Source organism: Falco punctatus, assembly GCF_963210335.1.
Source record: "Falco punctatus genome assembly, chromosome: 7".
NCBI lineage: Eukaryota > Metazoa > Chordata > Aves > Falconiformes > Falconidae > Falco > Falco punctatus.
In genome coordinates, this window is record NC_137587.1 from 38,429,478 (window position 1) to 38,455,777 (window position 26,300).

The following is a 26,300-nucleotide window of genomic DNA, read 5'->3' on the forward strand; positions in this document are numbered from 1 at the left end:
TCTCCCCATCGGTGTCCCACAGTCCACAGAGAGGACTGGTGGCACTGGAGGAACATACCCTGAACACACAGATGTCCCGTGGCCTAAACCAAAGGCAACTTTCTATTTCTAAGGAACGCCTACCCCAAGGTTCCCACTCCAGCATATGTATATCACAAGTGACATCCAAGTCCTTCAAAGCTACATGCACCCCAAGACAACTCTGAGGGCCAATGGTGACTTCTACATCTGCTGGTGGTACTAGATATGAGGAGGAAAGAAAAGAGTGGTGACACAGATGGGGCAGACCTATGGCTTAAGTTACAGATTGAGCATGACTGCAACTACACGTTTCCTATGAGGAATGTGCATTTAAAAGCAAGAAAACACTGAAGTCTTTCTCCTTAGCGTCTACTTTAGAATGGGAATGGTCAGAAAACATTTATCCTAATCCATCTTACCATCTTTAAAAAGGCAACATTTCAACATTTGACTCTCTGTGTTCCTAATGCAAAAGAATGTAAAAAAACCCAACACCCCCACCCCCCCAATATCATGGATGAAGGTGCTAACAGAAAGTGCTAGGATGACTTATGAGAGCTGCCATTATGCTGGTCTGGCAGACATTTCTTCTAAAATCTCCTCCTAGAACATATGGGATGTTCCTCACTGATAAGTTTTTTAAGCTATTTAAAAAGAAAAAAAAGAAAAAGAAGAGACACACACTTCAATCTAAAATGATGCTTTCATTTGCAGATCCTGTACAGAATACATCATGATGCCAATAGTTAGCATCTTAAAAGGCTAGCAATATTGCCTGCTATTCCTTGAGGATATGAGCAAGACTTACTGAAGCACAAAAAGCCTTGCTTCCCATTTAGATAAAAGTTTTCACGTAACAGGTTGCCAATTAAAGCAGGACTTTTTACAGAACGAACACCTATGCACTGTGTCCTCAGTCAAAGTTAATCCACCCATACCCCTGTATGCATGTTCAAGGGAAAATGGGGCAGGGAAAAAGAAAAAGCAGAAAATTCCAAGGTCGAAGTTTGTATTTCTTGCTGCTGTTTAAACAGAAACTATATTTAGAGTATTTGCATTCCCAATGTAATTGCATCCTACACAAATTTAAGTTTTTACATTTATTTTGGTGACTACAGCTTTTTTTATCAAGGGCTGTGACTCCTTTCCTCCGGTTTTGAATGCCTGCTCTTAAACAATACCAATAACAGAGCAGTGTAGTGCCAGAACAAGGGGAGGAGTAGCAGGTTGCTGCTTGGAGATGCAAATGCCACAACAATGAAATCAAGAGGTCTAACTCTACCATGCCTGAGGACACTGAAGTGGAACAATGAGCTGAACACAAGAGCCTGCTGACATGATGGTACACACCAGAGCACCAGCATGTCAGCACCGACCTGCACTGCTATTCGGGATTTATAGGGACGTTCACAAAGCTCTTACCACAAAATCCGCAATCCCAGCTCCCCGCATACTTTCACAGGAGCCACTGGGTATGCCACTATTTCTGTCAACTTTGATGGAACGTGGAACTATTTGGGACACATATACTAAACCATCTGTGCAATACAGACCTGCAATTCACACTTTTTTAGGCTCTTCTTTTAGCTAATGAAGCATTCCTCTACACCACCTCGTCCCTCACAATACTGTCACCACAACTTTACAATTTCTTTTAATATTAAAAAAAAATCTTTTCAGGTACAGCATTCTCAATAGCTCAGGAGTTTCTCTTCCTGTTCACCAGCACCCTAACTGGCCTTCTGAGTTAGCTCAGGTGTCAAATCAAAAGCCATTTGCAAACCAGTCTTCACAAAAGACTCAAGGAAAAGATCCAGTAAGCTTTCACTCATGTTTTACTTTTCAACTGGCATCTATGCAGAGAACTCTATGAGCAGTCTCACAGCAATAGCTTCCAACTGCATGAAGTAACCTTGTCCTGTTAGGAAAGCCAACATTCCCACTAGCTCCCCATTTCCCCTCTCTTACCAGTATGCACTTCACTTGCCCACTATTCTCACAACCACCAGGAACAATGGAGATTCCCCTCAATTTTGACCAAATGAAAAATCTCTTCCCGCTCAGCAAAGTCATCGACCACAGGTACTAGAAATTCAGAGGCCAGTCCCCTGAAAGTCGCAAGTGCTGGTCACGACAACAGAACATATCTTGACTCTTCTGCTTGCAGCAGCTCTCACTAAGTCCATACGTCCAATTTAACATAGAAAGCAGTGTACCCACAATATAAAGACTAATGACTTGGGAAGAGGAGGAGAAGGGAACAGGAAAAGACACAGCTTAAAGCAAAGGGTCTGCTGTCATTTATAACGTCAGCCTTATATTCAGGCCAGACTTTGTACTGCAAACATTACAAAGCACTCACATAGCTGTATTTTTGATGATCCTTCCTTGGTCCATTTTCTGCCCAATACCATGCACAACAAACACAATGTGACTAGTTTGTGGTGGCTTGTCTTCTAATGTAGCTTCTTCTACATAGCCTCTGTGTAGCCTTGTCCCACTACTTGAAGCTGTAGAAAAAACATTATCCTAGATCAGTTACATTCTGTAAAGTGCAACAGCCTTACGTGTTGACAGAAGTTTGACATTTCTCAGACCAATACATTAAAGTATTTCAAAAATAAGGTTATACATAAAGGAATAGCACTTATTTTTTAATACCTGCAATTTTAAACTCCTGAGAGATTTGAGCAACTAGGTGACAGTAATTTTATCAGTCAACATATTACTAGGCTATTTCCACTGTAAAGATAACTAATTTCAGAAATGTCTTGAAAAATAACTTTTTAGAAAACAGTTGTATAATTGCCCATCCACTTTTACAACACAATACCCTTCTTCCGTGTGTCTCAATCATTAAGCTTCCTTATATCTCCATCTTATTCCCACAGCATGAAAGCATCACGGAGATGATCTTGCCACAAAACTGGTAAGCACTGTCACTCTCTGACCCAATTAAGAGAGCTGGTTGAAAAGCTTTACAGTTTTTCATTTTGACAAGCAAAGCTTGTGTTTTGTTTCAAGCTGATCCAATCTCAAATATTGCCACTCATTCTCCAGTTCAGTGGCCAAACCAAAATCAATTACCCAGGGCAAATATGGGTATTCTCCCGCTGCAGTGCCGATGGCTTGAGAAACCCACTGGCACAGTGTGTCTCCATCCCCCTCTAGTGACAGACCCACAGAGAGGACCACAGCCTTGCATGAGCACTAGCTCTTTGTCAGCCCAGCAACCCCTTCAGATGGGCAAGCAGGCGAAGGCAGCAATATTCCCCACCACAAAACCCGGAACAAACTGCTCGTTTTAAAGGAGGGGGAAAACACTCCAAAACCACTAAGGGCTGTAAAACACAGGGCAGGCTTTATTTTCCAAGTGTGTTTCTATTTGATATTTCTTCCACCAAATTGTTTGGGACAGTTCTTACTATTTATTACATACTATCCAAAACATGTTCTGGATACAGAATAATTCATTTCTTCTGGAACTGAAGCACTGAATTATACTAGATTTTGGCAAACATTAAATAAGTATCCACCCAAGAGCCCTGTGGGGCAAGAGGGCATTAATTACAGGACAGAGGCATGGAGATTAAAGCCAAACCTATTAGCTGATCTTGTCTCTTTAGAGACTAAGGAACAAAATAGATGCGTATGTTCTTGTGTTTGTAGTTGTCCAGCAGAGCATAGGAGCACCATGACAGGGAGGACAAGTTCCAGTTTTCTAGGTTGGCAATAACCTGCCTTTTGCTTGAGAGAGACCAACCTCTCTTCCAACTATCTCAGCCTTGCTGGCTTTATGACTGGTTGTTTTAAGATTAAATAAGCCTGGATTCCTACTGCAAACAATTTCTGTCTAAACGCTTCATCCCTCCTCTCAGTTCATACGTCTGTTTAATGCATGGAAAAACAGGCAAGAGGTGGGGAGAGGGGAAGGTACGATCATGTACTTCAGGAATGCATCACGGTCTGCAGGTATGCAGTGGTAAAGGTTGCAAAGGGAACTGTAATTCTTATATTGTAGCTGCTGGACTCAGCCACTATAGTATTTTCATACACTTATTACATAATGGTAACTGCTACATCAAAAAAAAAAAAAGTCATAGAAGTCAGTCATAGCCTATGTACATCTAGTTACAATTATGTGCAACGATCTAAGGACCCTCATATACTGTTCCATAAAAACTGCAATGGCCGAAGTGGCCTAGTTACATTAAAACTTCAAACTTGAAATATCCCTCTAGCATTAAAGTAACAAACTTAAAATACCAGTATTTACAATATTCTTTACAAACTCTGAGAAATATTACCTTTGGAAAACCCCAACTTTTGTGTAACAGTTCTTGCAATTTTAGATGTTGTTGCATCACTGTAAAGATACACTTCATCCACACTGTGCCAGTCCACATGCTTGCGACTCAACTTTAGACTATGAAAAGCTGCAGCAAAAAGGAACAACATTTAATTTAGATGGGTAAGAGGGGAAAAAAAAAAAGCCTCTTCAAACAGAGAGAGAGAGAGAAAGGGAGAGAGAAAGAAGGGTAATTTACATACAGGTTAAAATCTAGAGCTCCATTATACCTCAATCTGTATTACTTCTTACCTTAAAGAAGTTTTTACATTTAGGATTAATCTGACCAGGACAAGCAGCAGTTGGCAGACCGCCTCTAAGGACATTTCACATCATTCTCCTCCCACTCTCATTTTGGGATGGTAGGTTTCTAAAACATTGCCTTAGCTGAAAACAAAAAAACAGGGGAGCAGGGCAATGCATCCTAAAATATTGCAGGTTGGTGTGATGACCAGGTAGCTGCCCCACGCAGTGTCATCACTAGAAAAAGAGCAATTTCACTGCTATCTTCTCTCTCCTGTGTCTGTACAGCCAGATCCCTGGCTTTGACTGTCCTCTGCAGCGGCACAGAGGCTTTCAAGGCTCCATTACTACAAGGCTCCATTGCATTTCTTTCAGAAATATTTAAGAGCTGGAAATGCAGTTTAATGAGAAAGCCTCTGAATGGGTAATTTCTGGAACAGAACAGAATCTAGCTCTTTCAAAAACCACTAAGAGCTCTAGTGATTTTTGCGCAGTTATTGTGTTTTCCAGATTTGGAACTGATTGAACTCTGGGACCAACCTCATGACACACTGCCTGATTGTCGGGACCAAGGACAGCAGGCATGTTATAATGCAAATCAGAATCTCTCATCTAATGTTTGGAGCTTGCATGAGCAAAGCAGTACCACAGCTGTATTACTAGGAATTCGGATTTCACCTAAGTTTGGAAATCTGCTGCTTAGGTCTGGTCTAAGGTGGGATATGCAACATTTGGAGAGCTGACAACAGCAAATGCCCTGTAACAAAAAAAGTGTTACTTAACTGTCACTGGTCTTGCTAAAAAAGTTCAAATTCATGGAAAACACCCAGAGGGGTTGTTCTGGGTTTGGGGTTTTTCCCCTTAAAAGTGGAGTTCTAACCTGTACTCTATTTCAAGCCACTCAACTGAATTTTTTATACTCTTCTAAAAACGTTCTGAGAAAGCCTGAGCCATCATGATTTCATCTTTTAACTCTGCAACAGTATGAACCAGCCATGTTAAACTAGATGTTGTGACCTGTACTATTTTTTGCTTCTTTGCTAACGCAGAGAGACCTGATGTAGTCCGATGAAAAACTAAATGAAGTCTGTAAGAAACAAGGGGATTAGAAAAGGATTACCTCATAATAAACAACTGATTCCCAAAAAATAACTAGAACTGTATGACTGTTTTATACTGACAGACCAAGAACAGGAAAGGAAGTAAGCCTGACTTTGAAGAGCAGACATGTCAGCTTAGAGTAATGACTGGCCAGAGCAAGAAGCAACCTAGTAAGAACTCAATGAACATGTTTTCATGAGCAGCCCTGCAGGTGCAGAGATGAGTCCACATCCAGTAACCTCAATTTAGAACTGGAAAAGGAAATTTCCAGCAAAACTTCCTCTTTCATGCTTGGAGACAACGCAAGAGAGACTGTGGTGTCCTGAGACTGGCATTGTAGTCTAGTGGCAAAGGCAAGGGACCTCCTTGCAGATGTCTCTCCAATCTCCTCCATCCTCAATTCCATGACTGATGTAGACTTTCTATGCCTTCCATTGTCTAGCAGGTCTTTAAGAGCTGTTCCACCTGCATTCTGTAAAATCCCTCTCAGAGTATGTTCCTGGGGAAGCTGACAGAGGAGGGCTGGAAGTTTGATGCCTTTGGAAAGCACTGTGCTAAAGGTCCAGAGCATGCAGAGGAAGAGATGGAGAGGCCTGTGGCCGAGTCACTTATTACCACTGGGATAATAGGCAGCTGATGGAGAAGCAATCCTCAAACTTTTTCTGGAATCAAGTCCAGCCTCTCTGTTGGAAAGAATATACAGAAAGAAGCAGGTTTTCCCCACCCTGCATGAATTATTCTCACTCGGGAAGAACAAATTCCTAACTTTTACTCTTATGGTGTTCTTCAAAAACACCTAAGCTGAAGGACACATTGAAATCAATTACAAGGCATGCAAGCATTGAGGAACTGCAAATGAAACATCCAACACTACTTCTCTGCATATTTAGTAATGCCTTCAAAAGGTAACCTGAAAAATTTGGTCTACTGTTAACACAGGCACCACATGAAACTACCAGTAGCCTTCAGTAGGACCAAACTTCCTTGTCTCTTGACAACAGAGTAACTTGCCTCTCTGACATGTGTTGTCAACGTAACACACCGCATTCAAGGCCAGATATATTTTTTACAGCACTTAGACTATACACCCTTCCTTTCTACACAGCACCCATTAAACAAAAAAACCCCAACCAACAAACAAAATACAAAGCGTTTTTTTGTCCTTGCTTCTCAGTGTTCCTTCAACCACAAAGTATCAGGAATTTTAGGGAAGTGGCACAATCCAGAACATGCGTATAGACAATTCTTTTTAGAAAATCTACCCATTTGCCAGTAAGATGATAAATTTTGCCATTTTAATTGACATGTTTACATTTTATTTTGCATGTCTTAGTAAGTTTTGTTTACCATCACCTTCACTGCTTTGCTTTTGAGTGCTTGTCTATGTGCACACTCCAGAACAAAGTCCAAACCAGCGGTAGACTCAATCACTGACAAACAGTGGCTGCAGGACATTTCAAAGGCACCAGCAGTCCAGTTCAGTATTTTGCACAAGTCTGGATAGCACTTCCAGGGTGTCTATCTCACCAACCAGGAGCCGACACATTCCTTTAAAAGTTAACAAGAATCACCTGGGTCAAGACAAACTAAGCTGGGTGCTCCACCTTGGCACTCTTTTTTAAATCCCATGGGATGCTGTACTTAAAAAGTCTGCCTGAGGATCAATGCACCCATTCCACAGACCAGAGCACCCGCTTACTGAGGTGGGTTGAGATTTTGTTTCCATTTTTTTAATTTATATAAAGATTGGGATGTCTGTTCATCCTCAGACCCTAGATGGGATGTCCACCAGCACAACAGAAATCCCCTAATAAGGGAAAATCTACTACCCTGAGCTCCAGGCGTGCAAGAATATCCCTTCAAAAACAGGAGTGACACCCCAGCTTGTGGCTACTGTTGTGCTTCCTCTATCCTTACATAAGGATCTGTCCCAGTGACGACAGTGTCTGAGGAGAGAAAAATGGCACACCCTTGCAGATTTGCACAGCAGAAACCCAGCTGAGAGAAGAGCTGCCTAGCTGAGATCAGTCACAGGGCTAAATGATCCACAAGCCATGTCTGCATGCATAGCTAGGCACAGACAGACAGTGCTTCTCTGTCATTATGCACAGGGGATACTCTTTAGGTAAAAAAAACTGCCCTACAATAAGGTACATCTTAATGAGGGTCAACACTGTGCCGATGACTGTGAAGAGATTCTTGGCTCTCAAAGAGCCCAAGGAGCTGCTGTGGTTCACAGTCCCAGGGTGTGTTAATAGTGAGGCAGGGAACAAAAAAGTGTCTTTGGAGAGGATTTGACAGCAGTCTGAAAATTAGCATCCAAAAAAAAAAATAATAATCAAAATATGCAAACTGTGCTTTCCAGGTATGGGATAACAAGGGCTGCCACTGCTGTTTTGAAACTGAGCATGAGGAAGAGAAAGTTATGTTTTCCTGAAGATGATGAGATGATAACACGATTTACATTTTCTCTGCAGAACAAATGGTAACTGTCCATATACTCTTGCATGCTGTAGAGGTGGTCAAACTGACAACTCAGGAGCTCTGCATACCAAGCGATGTCACAGTGTGTCAGGAAGTCACCAAGGCATGTCTGAGGCGTGACTGAGGAAGCCAAGTTGCAGAATTCAGATTAGGCAGTGAGTATGGCACAGGGGATTGCTCTTCGTGTTCATTCCTCTGCCTTCTGGGTCCTTCAGAAGCACACTTTCTGCATTTGCAGATTCTTTCCAGGGCACCAGGCTAGAATGTTGCTGAGCTTCACCAAGATAACTGTGCCTATGGCATCACTGAACATCAGGCACAGATGATGAAAGGTCTCCTGTAAAACCACGGGACAGGCATCTCCCTCTGGACTAGACTTCTTGCAGCTTTGTTTTCACATGAACTACTTCTCTGACACTGGTAACACGCCCAGCTTTCTTAGCAGGTGTCTCCATAGGTGCATCTTCCCCAGTTGCAGAAAACCCTAGGTGTTCTGCACACCGCTTAGCTTTCTAGTTTGGGACTGAAGGCCAAGCCCATGAAAATGAGACCAATTTTGGTTTCCTTTGCAGCTGGGAACTAGAAATACAACATTTTTCAGGAATACCAACCAAGACAGACACTCAGAGTACAAGTATGTGGAAGGCACAACCCCACTGAAGATGGAAGACAGCCTGATGCTAGACAGCAGTGAGCAAGCCATGCAAGAACAAGGAGAGAAGCGAGAGGGATCAAGAAAGGCGTTCTTTCACCTGAAGAAAGCAATGGTTACTATCACACAAACCTCCAGTTTCACTGAGATAGAGGAACACAGAGGGAAAATTCCCTCTAAAAAGCTTAAATATGAAAAATGAAGAAGTAAACAAAAATACAGAATACATATTCCCAAAACCTTGAGACCAGGTTCTTCAATTAGACTGCAGAAACTCACCTTGAGTCAAAATAACTGGAGAGTAACTGAGGAGCAGAAATTCTGCACTACTTTTTATGCTTGTAGCACAAAATGCATGGAGAAGCTGGGGATGTGCAGACTGCACATGCACTGCCAGTGCACACATCCTCCCAGCTCAAGTGCTTGAGGAGCTGAACACCAACCTGCAGCATCAAGTGCAGACAGACAGGCACTTGAACATGGCATTTCACAGGGCCAACAGTTTAAAATTAAATACCTTTTAAGGTAAACACTGGTGGTTTTTCACTTGATACTTTCATCCACCTGCCCAAACCAAAGCATAGGGTGACTCTCTTCTACCAGAGTCTGACGATGCTCAAGTCAAAATCAGACTAGAGGAAAGCGTCTCTCAAGTGCTACGGGCTGATATTGCCTCCATCTCTGCCACAAAGGCACTGTCATTCCAGTCAGGCTAAAGACCAGAGAAAGGATACATACTGTCCAAAAAACTTTTCTGCCCTCTTTTCTTTCAAGGATTTTTAAATTAGTCTCTCCTGCAATCATTAAGCAGTAGTTTCTGCACAAAAGCCTGCTACATCATACAGGTAGCTGAGAACATAATTTGGCTGCTGTTGTCCTTTCTTAAACAACTCCGAAGTTATGCTATATAAACCGGATGTACAGCTGTGGATTTTAAAACCCTTTCTTATTTACTTAAAAGACAAATGCAAAACCATTAAAAAGGCTATTGCTCTTAATTAAAAAGAGCTGTTTCACATTGCTGTCATTTTTATATTGCACTTCACCACCTCTTAATTCATTGATGTCACTATTTTGTTGCATAAGCATCTCTTTTTAATTTTTTAATGCAAGCACATTCATCACCACAACTGAACATGATTTGGAGAAAAAGAGAAAAAAAACAAAATAATTTCAAAGTTGCAACCACAAAATAGAATGCAGAAGTCCTTTCTTACTGCTCAAGGCAGTAGTTGCACTTATTTACCTTTAACAGAATTCAGTTCCATGTGCAAGAAGAGGCAGAAAAAGGTTTACTATTAAACATTTTGATTTCAGGCATTTTTGTTTGGACATCATTATAGAAAAATATAATTAAAGGAAGTCAAAAGGCAAACATTTGTAATATTCCCAGGAGCTACAAGAATGTACGGTATGGCAAGAATAACTCTAAAACTACTATGTGCATTTAAATTTTAAATTGAGGCTGCAGTTTTCAGAAGTCTGGTTCCCCAGTCACTGAAGTCAGTAAAAGTTTAATCACTACTGGCTTTAGCAGTGGCAGAGAAAGATCAGTGACAAATACTTTTGAGCCTTCTGCAATCATTCATGGCTCCTGGAAGATCTACTTCCACTTTCTGAAACAAAAGTGCACATCAGCTGCTGCAAAGTTCAAAGTTGTTTCTTGCAACACAGCAGCCTTTATCATGTGCTCTATAGAGCTTCCCCTTTTCTATATCGTATGTCCAAAGTCTCATTTCATTCCAGTACTCATACAAAAATTGCAGTAAAAATAATTTATAACATAAAATTAACGATGCATGTGTTAACCAAAAAAAGTGACAAGCAAAATATTATCTAGTATAAACCCTCCACTCCTTCTCTGACATAATTTATCTTGTACTAGGTCTGCTGTGATACTAAAAAAGTAGGTTTTAGTTTATCAAAAAAGCCAAACTACATATAAAGAGTGTAAGAAACAAATGTGTACTGTTTTCATCACAGTCACAAATAATTATAATAAGGATTACTGCATGATACTGTTAGCATCTACTTTTCTCTAAGATTCGCAATGCTTCTACTTTTCTTCTAAGATTATGATGCTTTTTCCTTCCCTTTTGAAGGAAATGGCATGAATACAGCTCAAGAATTTGAAGCATGTAAATCTAACACATTTAACTGATATAAGCAAACTAGAATCTAAAGTTTCCTAAGTCAGGAGTACTACAAAAAAGAAATCTACAATTACTGTACCTTGGGAATGCTTTCGCTTAAGACATGCAGCATCTGAATTCTCCTTATGTCCTCTCCACTTGAACAAAGAAGGGAGGGAGAAGGGAAGGAGGTACTGGAGAACTAAAAGTAAAAACACTGAGCTTCAAAGTAAAATTTTTAAAAGGGATGTAATTTTTAAATTAGTATTACCATTTTTAGAAAAAAAGTCACATTTCCTGAAAAAGTATATATCTCTGTATCTATGTACACTTAAAAACCTGGCTTTGTAGCCAAAGTGTTAGGTCACATTAGCCAAATTCAGTTTCTTTACTCTTCATACACAGTTATGACACCACAACACAGCTATAGGTGTTAGTAAAAGACAGCTGGGGCACAGCGTCATCAGATTCACCGAGTGCCTTTGCATTTACGTGTACAAAAGCACAATCACTCTACTTGGTATCGTGTAGAACACAGTAACCCTTCTTACATATATAATAAACATTTGAAAAAACAACTCAATTTTAAGCACAGCTCCGTTATTTTCCCCAAAGAGTCTAAGAACATTATTATGTTAGACTAGACAAAATGTCCTACTGTTACCCTGTTAAGTCCTCAAGAAGCTGCCTTCACAGCGATGCAACAGCACACACACTTTGCTGCTGAGCTTCCCCTTGATGGTAAGGCAAGCCTGTAACTTCCATTACTTTCAATTGTCTTATTTCACTCCTCGTGAGAATACTGAAATATTGCACAGCAATCCAAAAGATTATTTTTCAGGGTTTTAAATACTGGCGCTGTGTGATTACAGAAGAAATACTTTAAGGTAAGTGAAAGCTGCTGCTAAGTAGCAGGTAAAGTTACGTGAGCAGGAAGAAGCTGCTTTTGCCACTTATATGTAAGAGGGGACTTGTACTGACTCTTGATGACGATGATGAACACCTTTTATGCTTCTTTGGGGGTTCCTGAGCAACACTGAAAGCGAGGTCCTACAAATCTACATCTTCTGTGTTACTGCTCTGTGGGCCCTCACTCATACGAATAGTCTTTTAATTTCAAAACGTTGTAGCCTCAAAAACCTGATAGAGCCAAGAGAGTGTGTTTAAATCCAGTGGGAAATCAAGAGGCTCCAGCCTGGCTTCTAAATCCACAAAATAATTTAGCTGAAATTACCTGAAATCATTTAGCTTGCTGGAGAGTGGGGAGAAATGCAACTGAATGACATCTTCCCTTATGAACACCAGGAGTAGTTAATACTCCATGATCCAGTAACTTAGGCCAGTACAAATGAATGATACTCCATGCTTGTGTCAACGGCTTTGACTGCCCAGTAACACTGGTCCAGGATCATGCCACTTCACACCCTCAGCTAACAGCTCTGTCAGCAGGTGCCTTAATACAGATGCAAGTGAGGTATATTACTATTGCACATGAGTTTTCTAAGGGAGAGGAAATTTAGGCTCGTAGCTACTGTACTTGGGACTTGATGGAATAATTTAGTCTGTAAAGTATCTTACTAGCTGTGGCAATACAACACTCAGGAAGAATATACACAGGAAATTCAAGAGAAGTATAAGAAAAAATGTTTTGCACTGTGAGGATGGTAAAACACTGGAACAGACTGCCCAGAGAGGTTGTGGAGTCTCCACTGTAGGAAATATTCAAAATCCCACTGGAAATACCCTGAGCAACCCACTCTCACCAACACCGCAGCTTTGAGCGGGGAGACTGGACCAGACCGTCTCCAGAGATCCCTCCTGATCTGCATGACTCTCTGATGCTATGACTATGACTCTCCCATCCACAGGTTAATTCAGCCAGCTGGGACAAAAATCTATATAAACTTTTCATGAGAGAGAAAACATTATGTGAAATCTAAACCAAAACAACATAATGCAACTTTTCTAGTTTCTCTGGCATCTAAGATGACCATGCTGAAATTCTGAAAAGAAAAACTAATAAACTTCTGTCATTTCAAAATCAATGCATTCAAAAAAAATAATTCTGACTCAACGAGATTTTTTCTACATTTCCTATCATCTATCACAGAATCATAGACTTGATCACATGTAGAGGAGTGAAGGCAGTGGGTTGATTTGCAGTGATGATATGCAGCTGTGGCCGTGCCTCAGCGGCAGTGGGCTGATTGACATGGATGATGTGCAGCTGTAGCTCGTTCCTGCTAAGTGGTTAAATAGCCCTGAGGAGTGTGGGAGAGGGGACTGGATGGAGGAGGAGTAGTGTGCTCTGACCTCTGGAGGAAGGAGATACAGCACGTTGGTAGAATCTGACCAACGGTAAAGCCTTGTTGCAGCCTACTAGCTTGTTTGTGCTGCAACAATCACAGAGTAATTTGTGTCAAAGGGACTGCTGGGATTCATCTGCTCCAACTCTCTACACTGGGCAGGGTCAACTTTTAAGTTGGATCCAATTTCAAGTTTGAATCAGGTTGCTCAGGCAATTTCCAGCTGAATTTTGAGCATCTATCTCTCTGTGCAAATACAATGAACTATGTCTCTTCCTATCTTACTATCACATACACTGAGCTTTCAGCTTCACTTCACCCCAGTTAAATGAATATACCTGAAAAAGATGATGGAGCAACAGATGATAGGTACTCAACTGTATTTATGATAGCAACAGTTAACTAAGTGTTCCTAAGGTAGAGATAGCAAACATTAAAGCTGTTAGAGGATATTATTTATACCAGGGACCACTTAATGATGTACCCTTTGAACCACTGCTCAGTGGTCTTGAATGGAAGAATTGGAACTAGCTCTCAGGCTAGCCTAGAGCAGTGGGAAGTATCACCTCCTGCTACCTCCCAGGAGCATGCCCAGCACTTGCTGTTCCTGCTCTGCTGTTTGGTACCATCACCACTAGACAGAAGGCAATTTTACCATGTCCCAGGCAGCTGTGGGTCTCACAAATTAAACCTCTAGCTGAAAGTTGGAGTGTGACAAAAGCTGCTCCTCCATCCTTGACCGTCTCCCTGCACTTGAAGCGGTGGGCATCTGCCCACTAACAGCTCTTCTGTGCTTGAGGAACTCACTGCAAGGCATATAAGGGCTCTGGCCACAAAGCAAGAGAGAAAAGTCAACACTGAAGCAGAGACTTTGACCCTCCATCAAGAAGCTCTTGGTCGGAACATCACTGCCGTTATTATGGTTAAATACTGTTAGCAGAATATCTAGATTGAGAACCCTTAAGCATCTTCTGTGATCTGAGTTCACAGTCTTGTTTTATCTTACAATGGCACTTGATATTAATGAAATCTCTTGAGAATGCTGCTCCTTTAACGGACTACTTTTGGTAGATCCTGAACTCACTGCCTGCCTCAGTACACATAAAAAGCAGTTTCTAAATCTTACGTTATTCTGTAAGTTTTAAGCTTATCAACTGCTAAAAAGGTATTACGGTATTCCCTTCAAATTGGTTTCAGCTGAAATACTGTTTTACAGAACACATGCTGTAACCTAGGTTCTTCTCAGAAATATTTATAGAATTATTTTACAGCAGTAAAATGGTAGAGTGTAATCACTGGGTGAATACAATACAAGAAAGGCCAGTATTTCTGCCAAAGACACAAGGGTATAACCCATTCGCAGTGTGATCAAATAAACACCCCTGATATTTCCACATTTAAAGGGCTGAAGTTTGATTCAAGTATTCAAAATTTTGAACCTAGGAATTTACATGAAAATGTCACCTGGCATCTTGTGTTGATACTAATTTATGTATGATAAGTTTGAAGAACAAATTGTTCTTACGAAGGACAAGCAAAGCCAATATATTAAAAAGCCTAGTGTTACCTGGATGAAAAAAACCAAGTACCAGAAAAATTAATTTGAGGGCCTCAAACCCTCCAACTACCAACACCGCGGCAGAACAACAAATCAGACCTGGAAGCCCAAATATACTGTTACAGCAGTGCAGCATCTCATTTAGGGGTTTTAAGGTATCGTCAGTCAACTGTTTTTAGCGTAGACTCGAGCAGCAGACGCCAAGCTCTACTCCTCAATACACCTATAAAATGACAATGTGCTGACTCTACCTGCTCAGAAAAATTAATAAAATTACTTTATGTAATGACAAGCCAGAAGATGCCTTCCTGAAATCTGCCCATATGCAGATTTGCATTTGTGAAAATTTGTGATTTGCATTAATTCAAACACAGGCTGCTGACATTCAGTTTCACAACAGTGCAGTCCAAACGCAGCCAAACCAATAATTCCTCACCCTTAACGTGGTTTCATCCTGTAGCTGTATCAGTTACTCTGACTTAGAAGACAGAATAGTAACGCCCTTTCCTGTATTTATCAACAATAAAGTGAACTATTTAAACTGAAAAAAACATACATGGAATTTCGCCAGGATCAAAGTAGACTCTGGTGTGATGAGGTGTGAAATAGAGCGTGGTCAAGCTATGGAGGAGATGGGTGATGCCCTTGCAATATTTGTTTGCACCAGGACTTCAGCAGCATTCCTCTGGCCTGGTTTTGGGCACCTCGGGAGGCAGACCTTCAGGCAGAGTCAGTGAAAGGAGAGGCTCATGCCCGCAGCATCCCTTCCTGACACATCCTGGTCCATGGTGGTCTGGGGTGTCAGCTGTCGCATGCCAACACCTCCTGTCCATGCTGCACTTCAGAGTTCACTGGTCAGCGTAGATGGAGGTGTTCAGAGATGGCAACACATTCAGAACAAAGTATCTCTCCAGAAATCTCAGAAATTTTGACTTTCTGTAAGCAGCAGATAGAGCTATGGTACCTGGGAACCATGTCTCTGAATTCCTATGGGACATAACCTTCTTGGAGACAAATCCAGGTCAACTAGATATGGAAAATCTAAAGGTTGCATTAACCTGCTTGGACAGCCCTAAGAAATAAAGCGCCCCATCCCTGTGTTGTGCCATAACAAATAATATCCCTGAGAAAGTCATGCCACTGCTGAGACCAACAGCTCAGCAGACCACTGAAAATGATCAGGCATCAACAGGAGTCAGCAACATCAGGAACCATAAATGCAGCCCATTTTGCAAGGCATGAAATTAAATACTTTTTAAGGATGAAAACTAAAATACCATCCCTCTGCTCTAAAATGAGCAGAGGGATCTCCTGCTGAAGCAGTGGTGTCCAGGCTGCCCCATGGAAAACAGGACTTGAGAACATCATTCGCCTAAAGACTGTCATGTGCTTTCTGTTATCGTCAGCATCTACAGCTTCACATGCTCCCAAATGACACTGGAAGTAGCGTGGGCATTGTATTACTTACAGGCCACAGGTTGGAGACCCCTATTCTGAAATATTTTGCGCTTTCAGAGGCAGGTTTGCTTGGATTAAGAGTTTAATAATGGGGCATTTATTCACAGACGTCTTATCATCAACAAAAGCTCTGGATGAAGCTTAGTTATTTCCCTGTTAACATGCTGCAACCCAAAAGCAGAATTAATAAATCAAATCACTGGAGTGGGAAATCCTTTTTCTAGATGCAAGTGTACTCTCCTAACGTGGACCTCAAAACTAGAGACATGAGGAAAGAAGACAGGCACTGCTTGCTGAGCAGTTACCCTTCACAGGTAATGCACACAGTGCTCACTATCGGTTTTTGCAAAGACGGACTCATCTGTACAGATGACTCCACACACAGACGGGAAGCAGCATCACCTGCCCTGTGGTTGAAGAGGGTGATTCCATCGCCAGCAATGCACTGGGCAGGCTGCTCAAAAGCTGAAGGGGCTGAACACCTGGAAAAGTCGCTAGCAATTCCATTTCCTTCACAAAAAGATTTCAGAGGACAATAAAGAAAGAAGTATGATTAAACTGTATGTATATTGTCAACTGAGTCTTGGATACTAAGTTCCAGCATATCATACGTTACCCCGAGATAGCAGTCCATAAAAGAAAATTATCCAGAACACGAGCAAAGTGGAAGCTGCTCCTAACTTCTCAGCCTCCTGCCACCATTTAGAGCATGGCTGGGGTCACATCAAGAGCTGACAGGTTTGTCTACTGCGTATCAACAAGATGCTTGTTGACAAGCTGGTTTTTTGCTATTCATGATGGCAAATGGCACATTCATGTAAGAAAGTAATTATTAAAGTATAAAAAAATAGGAAAGAGACTATGACAGCAGATTGTGTTGATTTTGCTGAGGAATTAGAGGAGATGGCTATTTTTTGTTCATTTACGGTGCTTTATCATAGCATCGTGAAGAGTCACTTAGCTTCCCAATGATATTTACAGATCTATTCACTTTCGCTAGTCTTAACAGCTACCTGTAAACGTCAATGGGACCAAAACATGTTTCATACAGGATACGATTTCAACAATTTGTAGCATTTAAGACATCTATAAACTGAATTCAGCACTTCCCCAACTAATTGTGTTTACTTCATCAGCAATAATGCAAATTGTAAAGCAACTCCCAGTGCCATGTGCAGATGGCAATCACGGATGCCAGCTGATCAGGGATGTATTGAGAGGCATATTATAATGAGAAAACCACTTTTCACACTTACTGTTAGCCATAATTTTCCTGCAACTCTATTACTACACAAAAAAACCCCCAAACCAACCCCTATTGAAAGTTACTGGTGTCTTGACACATAGTCCATTTTGAAGTGACTCCATACATAGCTTGGGGTTTTGGTTGTTTTGTGGTTTGGTTTTTTTGCTTTGCCTTTTTTTTTTTTAACTTCAGTTTTAGAAAAGGCACTGGTGCCTGAATTTGGAATTCCTTTTTCTGATCTTTTATGTTTTCGTAAGTATCAGGGATTATATCCTTCTCAGCCTCTCCCCAATCTCACTAACCTCAAATCTGAAAAGTTTTGCTCCACAGACCAGACTATTTCTAAAAATCCCTGACCTCTCTTCCTTACTCGCTAAGGAGAACCCAAGTATAAATGAAGCCATCTTTCCTTCCATCAGAAGTTAAGCTACCAAAGGCTGGAAGCACCCAGCAGTCATAAAGATGTGCTTTTCCTATAAAAGCATACGAGCCTACCACAAACAGCACTGCACTCACAGCAGAGCTGCAGCTGTAGTAACAAAGCTGAGCTTTGTACCAGTACACTGGAACAATAAATAACTACAAACACACAGAAATACAGGTATAAGTGCCTTTCAAAAGGGCAGTTGTGCTGGCACAGTGCTGTGGCTCAAGAGGTCACACCATTTTATGCATCTACTTGACAAAGCTGTTAAAGCAGAAGACTGTAGAAGTACTGCAGACTGGGCCAGAGGAAAAGGTCTTTTTTAAATAGAAAAAAAAAATATTCACAGAATCCTCACTAGCTTTGAGGGGAATTAGAAACTTCACTACTCTCTGTACTGTTGAAAAAGCTCCTTAAGTCAAGAAATGATATTCTGGTTTTCCTTACAGTAATTATAGAAGTACCCTGAATACTGCCTTGCTTCCAATTTATTAACAAGCTTTTAGTTGCGTGTTCAGGCAGTTCACACAAAAGAACTCCTCCATGCTCATGGCCAAAACACAACCATTCCTACGCTGTGTAACTGCTTTGTACAATGTTGTAGTTTAACTAGTTTAAGATAAAGTTGCTTTATGAAAAATAACACAGCCAAAACCCTACTATAAAATATATTGTGAAGCCTCTGTACTTGCAGCTCTTGCTTTGTAGATTATTCACCAAGGGACAACCAACAAACAGAAGTGAAGTGCCAAAGCCAAGAATACTGATCTTTCACTGTGCTATACTTACCCTGAGCAACCAATTCAACTGTGTACATTAAATAACAGATCAGTAACTTCAGAGGGCTGTTCTTAAAAATGTGAAGTGCATGTGACAGACTCCCAGGAACACTAACTGAATGTCCTCAGCCTGGTCATTAAAATATAAGGACTTCCATAACAGAATGAATGCCCAAGATTTACTATAGCTGAAAACTACTTCAATGAATTCACAGACTGAACAAGAATGGAAGAAGAAATGTGATCTGTAAAACTGGTACTCCCTTTAGGGCAGAACTAGGAACGCTGGCCAGAGAGCTAATAACCAGTTTGCATTTGGGCACTGACTCTTCTTGTCACACCAAGAGATTTCAGTTTTGCAAGTGCGATTGCAAACACAATTAAAAGATATGAAACGTGAAGCAAAATGGGAACAAGGACTTTATCCACGAATATAATTTTTGCAGCATTCATCAAATGCACTGCAGCAGGAAATCCTGCAACATCAAGATGCGCTGAAAAACAGGAGAGCAAACTGATGCCTGTAACAATGTTCCTCACTATGTAGGGTGCAGAACCAGTACAGATCACATTATTTCTTAAGAAAACCAGACCCCAACTGTCCAGAAAACATACTGTAAGAATAGTGATCTAAACAATCTTACCGCCCTTCCCGTCAACAGGTTTTGATACTTTCATATCAAAGCTCTCTTGCACCTGCTGGCCTTTAAAGCGGTTGAGATGCTCCTGTTCTATTAAGTTACTTTCTTCTTCTTCCAGAGGTTGCCATGTACCATCAATAAACCACTGTCCACGCATTACAGGGATCTTTTCCGTTTCTGAAATCAAACAACAGATTTTTTATGCACAAATCACAAACTGACAGTAGATAAGAAGGAAAGGGAATTCTGTTTGGTGTTCTGATGAAAAAGTTACACACTCCCACTGCTGCGGATGCTAACAAGGTAACCACAAATACCTCAAGTAACACCACCAGCTCTTCCCATGGGGCTGAAATGCATGGTGAAGGTAGTACTAATCTGCAAACACGTGAGCTAACACGGCCAAATCTTCAGTGTCAGGATGTGAGAGACGGACAGAAAGATGAAAATTCTGCAAAATTTGTTAAGGGTTAAGTTCTAACAACAGTCCAGCTTTATTGGGATGTACTGCTCTCTACCCAGTTACCTTGAATTTTCAAAATATTAGGAACATTGTGAGACTCATGCTCCTCTATAAAGTTTGACTGATAACAACCACTGGTTTCAAAGTTATCGAAAGGATGCAGAATGAGGAGATACAAAACCACTCACCATTACCCTGCCTGCAGAGTCTTCTTTCCTTTGGGAACTGCACTTACAAAATCCAAGTTACAGATCAATTAGTAGAAAGGATGATTTTAAAGAAATCGTTAAGAGACATTAAAGGGCTTTTTTTATTAAAATGAGTCTTTCACCAAGGGCTGTTCTCTGTCACTGCCATTCTAGTTTCAGTTTTGGCACTTCAATCGAGGAAGCTGGGTGCTGTCCACGTGACAGAAGTCTCTGTGAAAAATGTATCCTGGTGCTTAATTCTTCATCAAACTGTGCTTGATACCCACAGTAACTACTGGACTGTAGGGAGCAAGAATTCTCTTTCTTATTCCCATTCTTGCAAGCAAGCTGAGACAGTAGTAGCTAGTGTAGCTCAGCTCAGAATTTCTCCTCCTCCGCCTGGAAAATCAAGGAGAAATACTACGTGTGCCTGTGCTCCACAAGCCTGTAAGACCCCAACCTCTGGCCTCATGGGGCCAGCAAAGATACAGGTCTGCTGAGACCCCAGAGCAGTTGGACCATGTATAGAGAGGACCAGCCAGATGCAAACGTCTCGTGTGTGTACATATTAATGGCACAAGCTCTCCGAAGCAGGTAAGAACTCAGCCACAAAAGAAGAGGCTTAAAAAAGGAGATGGGGCAAAAAATAGGCTCTACGAGTCAAAGATCTGCTTCTACCTGGAAGGTGGAAAAAAAGCTGGTAAGGACAGCTTGGAAAAGAAACAATAGATGCAAAGAGACAGCAAATGAAAATCAGGTAAAAAACAAACAAGAAATAATAGAAAGCATGGAGATTTCAGAATTACTGAGCAAAGGAAGGGATTTATCTGATCTACCACCAGCCCAGTACAAGCGCAGCTGGGCAAGGGGACCTAGCCAAGGGCAGTGGTTTTTAGCCCAGTCACACTGCCCTGGTAGCACAGCTACTAGCTCAGGTCATGAAAGCATCTGCTTCACAGAGCACTGCACCACAACTGGGCACGTCCTGCTAAGCTTGATCGCGGTTCAAAAGTCTCTGCACTGCCCTTCGTGACAGACATGCCACTAGTGTTCGCTGTGCCCGTGGGCGCTAGTATATACCAGAAGTATTTTTTATATTAACTGCTTACAGATGAGAACTGCAAGCACCTGCATAATTTACTTGGAACCTCTACACTATTTTGAATTCGTCACCTCTCAGATCACTGCACCTACAAGCTATGAATGTAAAAGGAAAATCCCCTTGCAATAAACTCCCCACAGGGCAAGTAACATTCAAAATGTTCCAAAGCCGATTCTGAATCCTTTCTGATAAAAGATTTACAGGAACACACTATTTCCACAGTGCTAGAAATGATGATAAGCTCTTAAAACAACACCTTTGTAACAGGAGGGCACACTTGGGGGTGATGGCATCCTTCAGTTGGTCCTGCAGCAATCAGCAAGGAAAGATGAATATCAGGAAAGTTCACAGCAGGGAGGGAAGCAGATGCTGGAAGCAGATGATCTGGAGCAAGGAGCACAGATGACTACTGAACTCTCACAAGTGCTCACACTGGGACACACGCTCTCCCAGTTACCAAAGCATTCTCCTGACTGGGAATCCTGCAAGCAACCCCTCTATACACACGTGGCACAATACAGACTGAATTTTCCAGAACAATGGCTCCCAGCACTGCCAGTCTCTCTCATCCCAACTTCCCATAGATCCCAGGTTTCTCCAGCAGGCATCAGGCATGCTAGTCCACCCCTCCCAAGTCCCCCAGAGCACCATTCAAACTCTTTGACCCCTCCTGCATCCTCAGCTCTGCCTATATATAACACAGACAACTCGGGTCTTGTTGGCCTAATCAAAATGCAGACAGAAGTAGTGCAAGACCCAGTTCTGCCATTCAACTTCTGTTTGCACTGCTAAAATAGCTATTCCGGAGAGAAGCCAATTGTTATGCACTGAATTTCTAACATTCTGGATGTTGATGATCCATCAGATGAATAAAGAGGTTGGAGTGTTCAAAAGGCATGGTTAATGAATGAAAACCAATCCCAAATATTGGAAGAACAAAAGGTCTGAGTGGCTTTAAACTGCAGAAGTTAATAGTCACTACAAATTACATACAAAATTCAATTGTTTATGAAAATCTAAACTAACTTTGGAGTCCACACCCCATCAATGAGTATTTAGCTTTCATGGAACTAAAGTTAACCACGGCAGCATTAGTTGTCACTGTATACAGCACCTTCTCATCATGCACTTGTCTTAACTTTTTACATTTTACGCCTGTCAGGTATCTGCATTTTTCGGTAAAGCTAATACACACAGATCCAGTTAGGCTGCCCTTACAAACAAAGCACTGTCTGTAGGGAGAACCAAAATGCACATAATACATAAGCGCAGATAAAGGATCCCATTGTTGCTGAAGCAATGACACGACTATGTCAGATGTTAATCCTTGCTGGGAAAATCTGTAAGCAACTCCTTAATTCTTGACTAAGCATTCTGATGAGGCTCCATTCATTGAATACATTAAAAGATATTTTAAAAAAAATATCATATGAACACTATTTTGTACTCCAAACTAAATGAATACAAGACACCTCTTTTTCAGTTCTGAAGGGCTTGAAGTTTTTCACATGGGAATTTCCACCTACAGATTTCTAAAATTCTAAGCATAAAGCACTAAAATAAACATTTTCAGGCTCTTTTTGCCTGAGGGAAACTTTCTCGTAGTGGTTCTTTACAAGAGTAGACTGTAACACTCAAGAGCAGCTCCCAAACATAAGATGGGCAGTGCCTTTTCCAGAAAGGCTCAGCCAGGAAAAACTGGCATGTTTGAAACAAGAAAAAAATTATTGTAAAATCTTTACAGGACAGTTTAGTTTGGGATAATCTAATATACCTGGCTCAGGGTCTGCATAGGATGTTTCTATGGAAATACAAATCACTTTCACATCCAAAGACAGATTATTACGGAGCTTTGTTTTCAGACTAAGGTTTTAAAACCTGAGTGAGGCAATTCTGTTTTCCACAGCTCAGTGGGGACCCAGGAGTTGCTTGGGTTTTTTTTTCATCCTCTCCTTTAAACTGCTGCATGCTATGTGTGCAGCCACAGCACCCTGAACTGCAAGCTTGTCTTATTTCACATTGCCAGCTGGATGGCAGGTTTGATCACGGTGCTACTGGGAAACCTCCAGAGAAAACCACCTAGTTGAGGAAGCAAGTAAGTAACATTTCCTTCCATCAGAAGCAGTTTAGTTTTAAGAAAAGCGAACACTGTCTTTCAGAACCAAAACAATCAAATTTGTGATCACAGCTCACAAAGAACCATTTCACCTTCTCATCAGAGAGGAGGCTCGGTAAAGTGGGGAAGTACAACTTCCCATTAACATTTGTGTTTTTAAAACTGAACAACAATGGCTATAATATTAGAAGCATGTTAATGCTGGATTTCAGTCCAGGTCAAAGTCTAAGTCCAATCATAACAATGACGAGAACCTATTGGTGCTAAAAGTCACCAGCTTCAAAAGCAAGTGGCATTTCAGTTACCAAGAAAGAGAGGTATATTAATGGTAATTACACTGAATCTGCATTGGGTGGGGAAATGGTGTGACTGTAACACAAGAGGAGATTTTTCAGTATAATTTGTTGACTGTGGGAAAGAGTAAAGGCACACATTCATGAACACAATCCCTGTGTTTAATCTTGGATACGTGCTATTGCTTAAAGGTATCTCTGTGATTCACCTACAGAACTTGATGGAAGCTATTACAGTAATCACCATTAAAAAGTGATGAACCCGCCATTTTAACACCCAATTTCACTCACTCCTGTCCATCTTCAACAAATTCATTCATATCTTGGATATTAAGACAGTTTTAGAAAACTTAAACTACATTCTTTCAGTTATTTTTGTTTTATGGGAGAATCAAATACACTGATATCTACATCATGTTGTAATGTAGCTTTTTTTTTTTTTTACCAGTATAGAATCCAGCTCTGTAATATGAAGTGCTATTTAACTTTGTCCCTACAATCCTGATCCCTAGAAAAGGATTTGCCTTCATTTCTTTACTGCCTTAAGTCTTATGCCATATAATCTGCAGTTGGCAGTGTTTCAGACTGAAAGATACCGATATATTTGACTGGTTATACACTTGCATGTTTTATTTGGACAAGAATTTCTAAATAAATTTGAATGGAACGGCAGGGATTATGAGCTGATGAAAGGCACTTCATTTTAATTAGTCGTACATATTTTACCGCTTTTAGAGGAAATTAGTTTAAGAGATCTAGACTGCAACAAAGGATTTATTTATTTTTACACAAAAAGGTCTTTTTTTCCTGAAAATCCAAAGAATAAAATACAAGTGCTGTAATTAATGGTGTGATGTGAGAACATGAACAATTTGCATTACGATAATCACCTAAATCCTATGAATAATAAAAATTAAGTTAAAATAAAAAAATATATGCAACATGTAGTATACATGCAGTAATTTATATATGTATACCTCAGCTACTCTTTTTTTGTGTAGATCTTTAAACTGTGTGATCACATCCAATATAAACTGCATGCAAAGGTTAACTAATCCATAGAACACAGTATGAAAAGTAGTGAGCAGAACCTGCCTTCATTTTCCTTCTTTTACTACTACATCAATGCTATCACTTGTTTCTTTCCACCACACTGCCTGAAACAGTGTACACCTGAATTTAAATATTGTACAGCTCAAACTGTGGCTCACATAACCCTCTTTCACCTTACTTGAATCAGAACCAAAACGCTGAAAACCTAAAATGATACAGAGATGGTAAGTAAAGGTTATTAAACAAGCAGTCAAAAGGAGGACTGTTTCGGAAAAACCAACACCGGCTAGCATGCAACCTGGAAGATAAACAAGATAGAATAAAATTATAAAAGAGCAAGATTTCAGTGAACTTCTGTTTCATTGCTTCAAAGCTGAGGTCCTGTTGAGATAGCAAGGTTAAGGTGCTTCTGGCACTACTCACTCATAATCTGAAGACACCTTTAATAATTTACCCACAAATCAGATCTAAAAAGTTAATATAATATTCAAAGGCTCAGCAATTTAAATTAAAGGTAGTGTTTTGCTGAAGCTGACAATCCCAATTTCCCAGCTCCCCAAGCCCAAAGCCAAAAGGTTGAACAAGAAATACAAGCTCATAAAATGCAGCCAACTCTAGTTGCTTTTCAGTGTAGTAACTTGCCTTCCTTAAATTTGACTTATTACTACAGTTGCAAACAATTTGCAGTGCATGAGGATTACATCTGCACAAGTTGAACGTACTTGTGAGGCCACCATATGTGACATCTCAATCTGAAAGCTATTTAAATAATAAAGAAGTGCCCACACATTTACCAAGGATTTACCAAGGAAAAAAAGAGTTTGGTGGTGTGGTGTTTTTTTTTTTTCTTTTTTCTTTTTTTATTATTCCTCCCAAGGCCTGCTAGAAGTGCTGAAAAGTGCTGAACATCATCCTGGAGCACAGCACTCCTAGCAATTGTAATACACACAAGAACTTGGATCATTGACATGAGCCACTGAAGTAAATGTATTCCAGAATAACATGCAGGGTACTGTTGGAGACTTTGTAAGATTTTCTATCTGTTCCTATTTTAACTGGGCGAAAATCATACTTTGGGTATATTAACTACTGCTCTGCCTGTAAGACTTTTCACTAGTGCAAACACTGTTAATTATAAGGATGGTTATTACTCAACTATCAGCATGCCTCCTACCTACGCTGCAGCCATGGCCGCTGCTGCCTCTACAGCCATAACGATTTGCAGATTCTACTTTTGTCAGTGCAAATGCACAGAGTGCAGTTTGCAGGACAAGAACTGTTCCTCTTACTTAAGTTCCTTGTGGTTAGGTTTGTAGAGTCTCGCAAAGGAAAAAAAAAAAACCAAAAAACTCATGAGGACAGAAGACTTATTATGAGAACAAGTGGTTATAGAAACTCATCGTGAGACTGAAGATTCCTATGTTTTACAGTCAGGGACTTGATCATGCAGGCTGGGTGAACAAGCAGATCTTATAATAAAATAGCCCCAAACTACAATTTCATTATTTCATGTTTGCTAGGTAACATAACTGACTTTTAGAGTTTCTTTTTTCCCCAATAACTTAATGCTCTACAGCTTTCTAGCTATTCCCCAACGTATTATTTCAGAATAGAGTAGCTTTTGTGACATTCAAGTAAATGGAGCCACTCATTTAATCGCAGCCCGGGTGACCTTCCTTCATTTAACTACAA

At 40.7% G+C, this 26,300-nt stretch overlaps 1 protein-coding gene across 3 annotated transcripts in view; it reads right to left on the minus strand.

Moving 5' to 3' along the window:
* Positions 1-26,300, minus strand: part of DDHD1 (DDHD domain containing 1) — a 69,901-nt gene that overhangs the window by 32,322 nt on the left and 11,279 nt on the right. The window contains exons 2-5 of one of the 3 annotated variants that reach the window (XM_080394383.1): positions 19,397-19,570; positions 11,082-11,183; positions 4,329-4,457; positions 2,384-2,531 (exon numbers count right to left, since the gene is read on the minus strand). In XM_080394383.1, the coding sequence (XP_080250509.1) occupies positions 2,384-2,531; positions 4,329-4,457; positions 11,082-11,183; positions 19,397-19,570 (553 nt within the window). The remainder of the gene's footprint in view (positions 1-2,383; positions 2,532-4,328; positions 4,458-11,081; positions 11,184-19,396; positions 19,571-26,300) is intronic. The other 2 variants (XM_080394384.1, XM_080394385.1) reach the window with 2 other exon arrangements.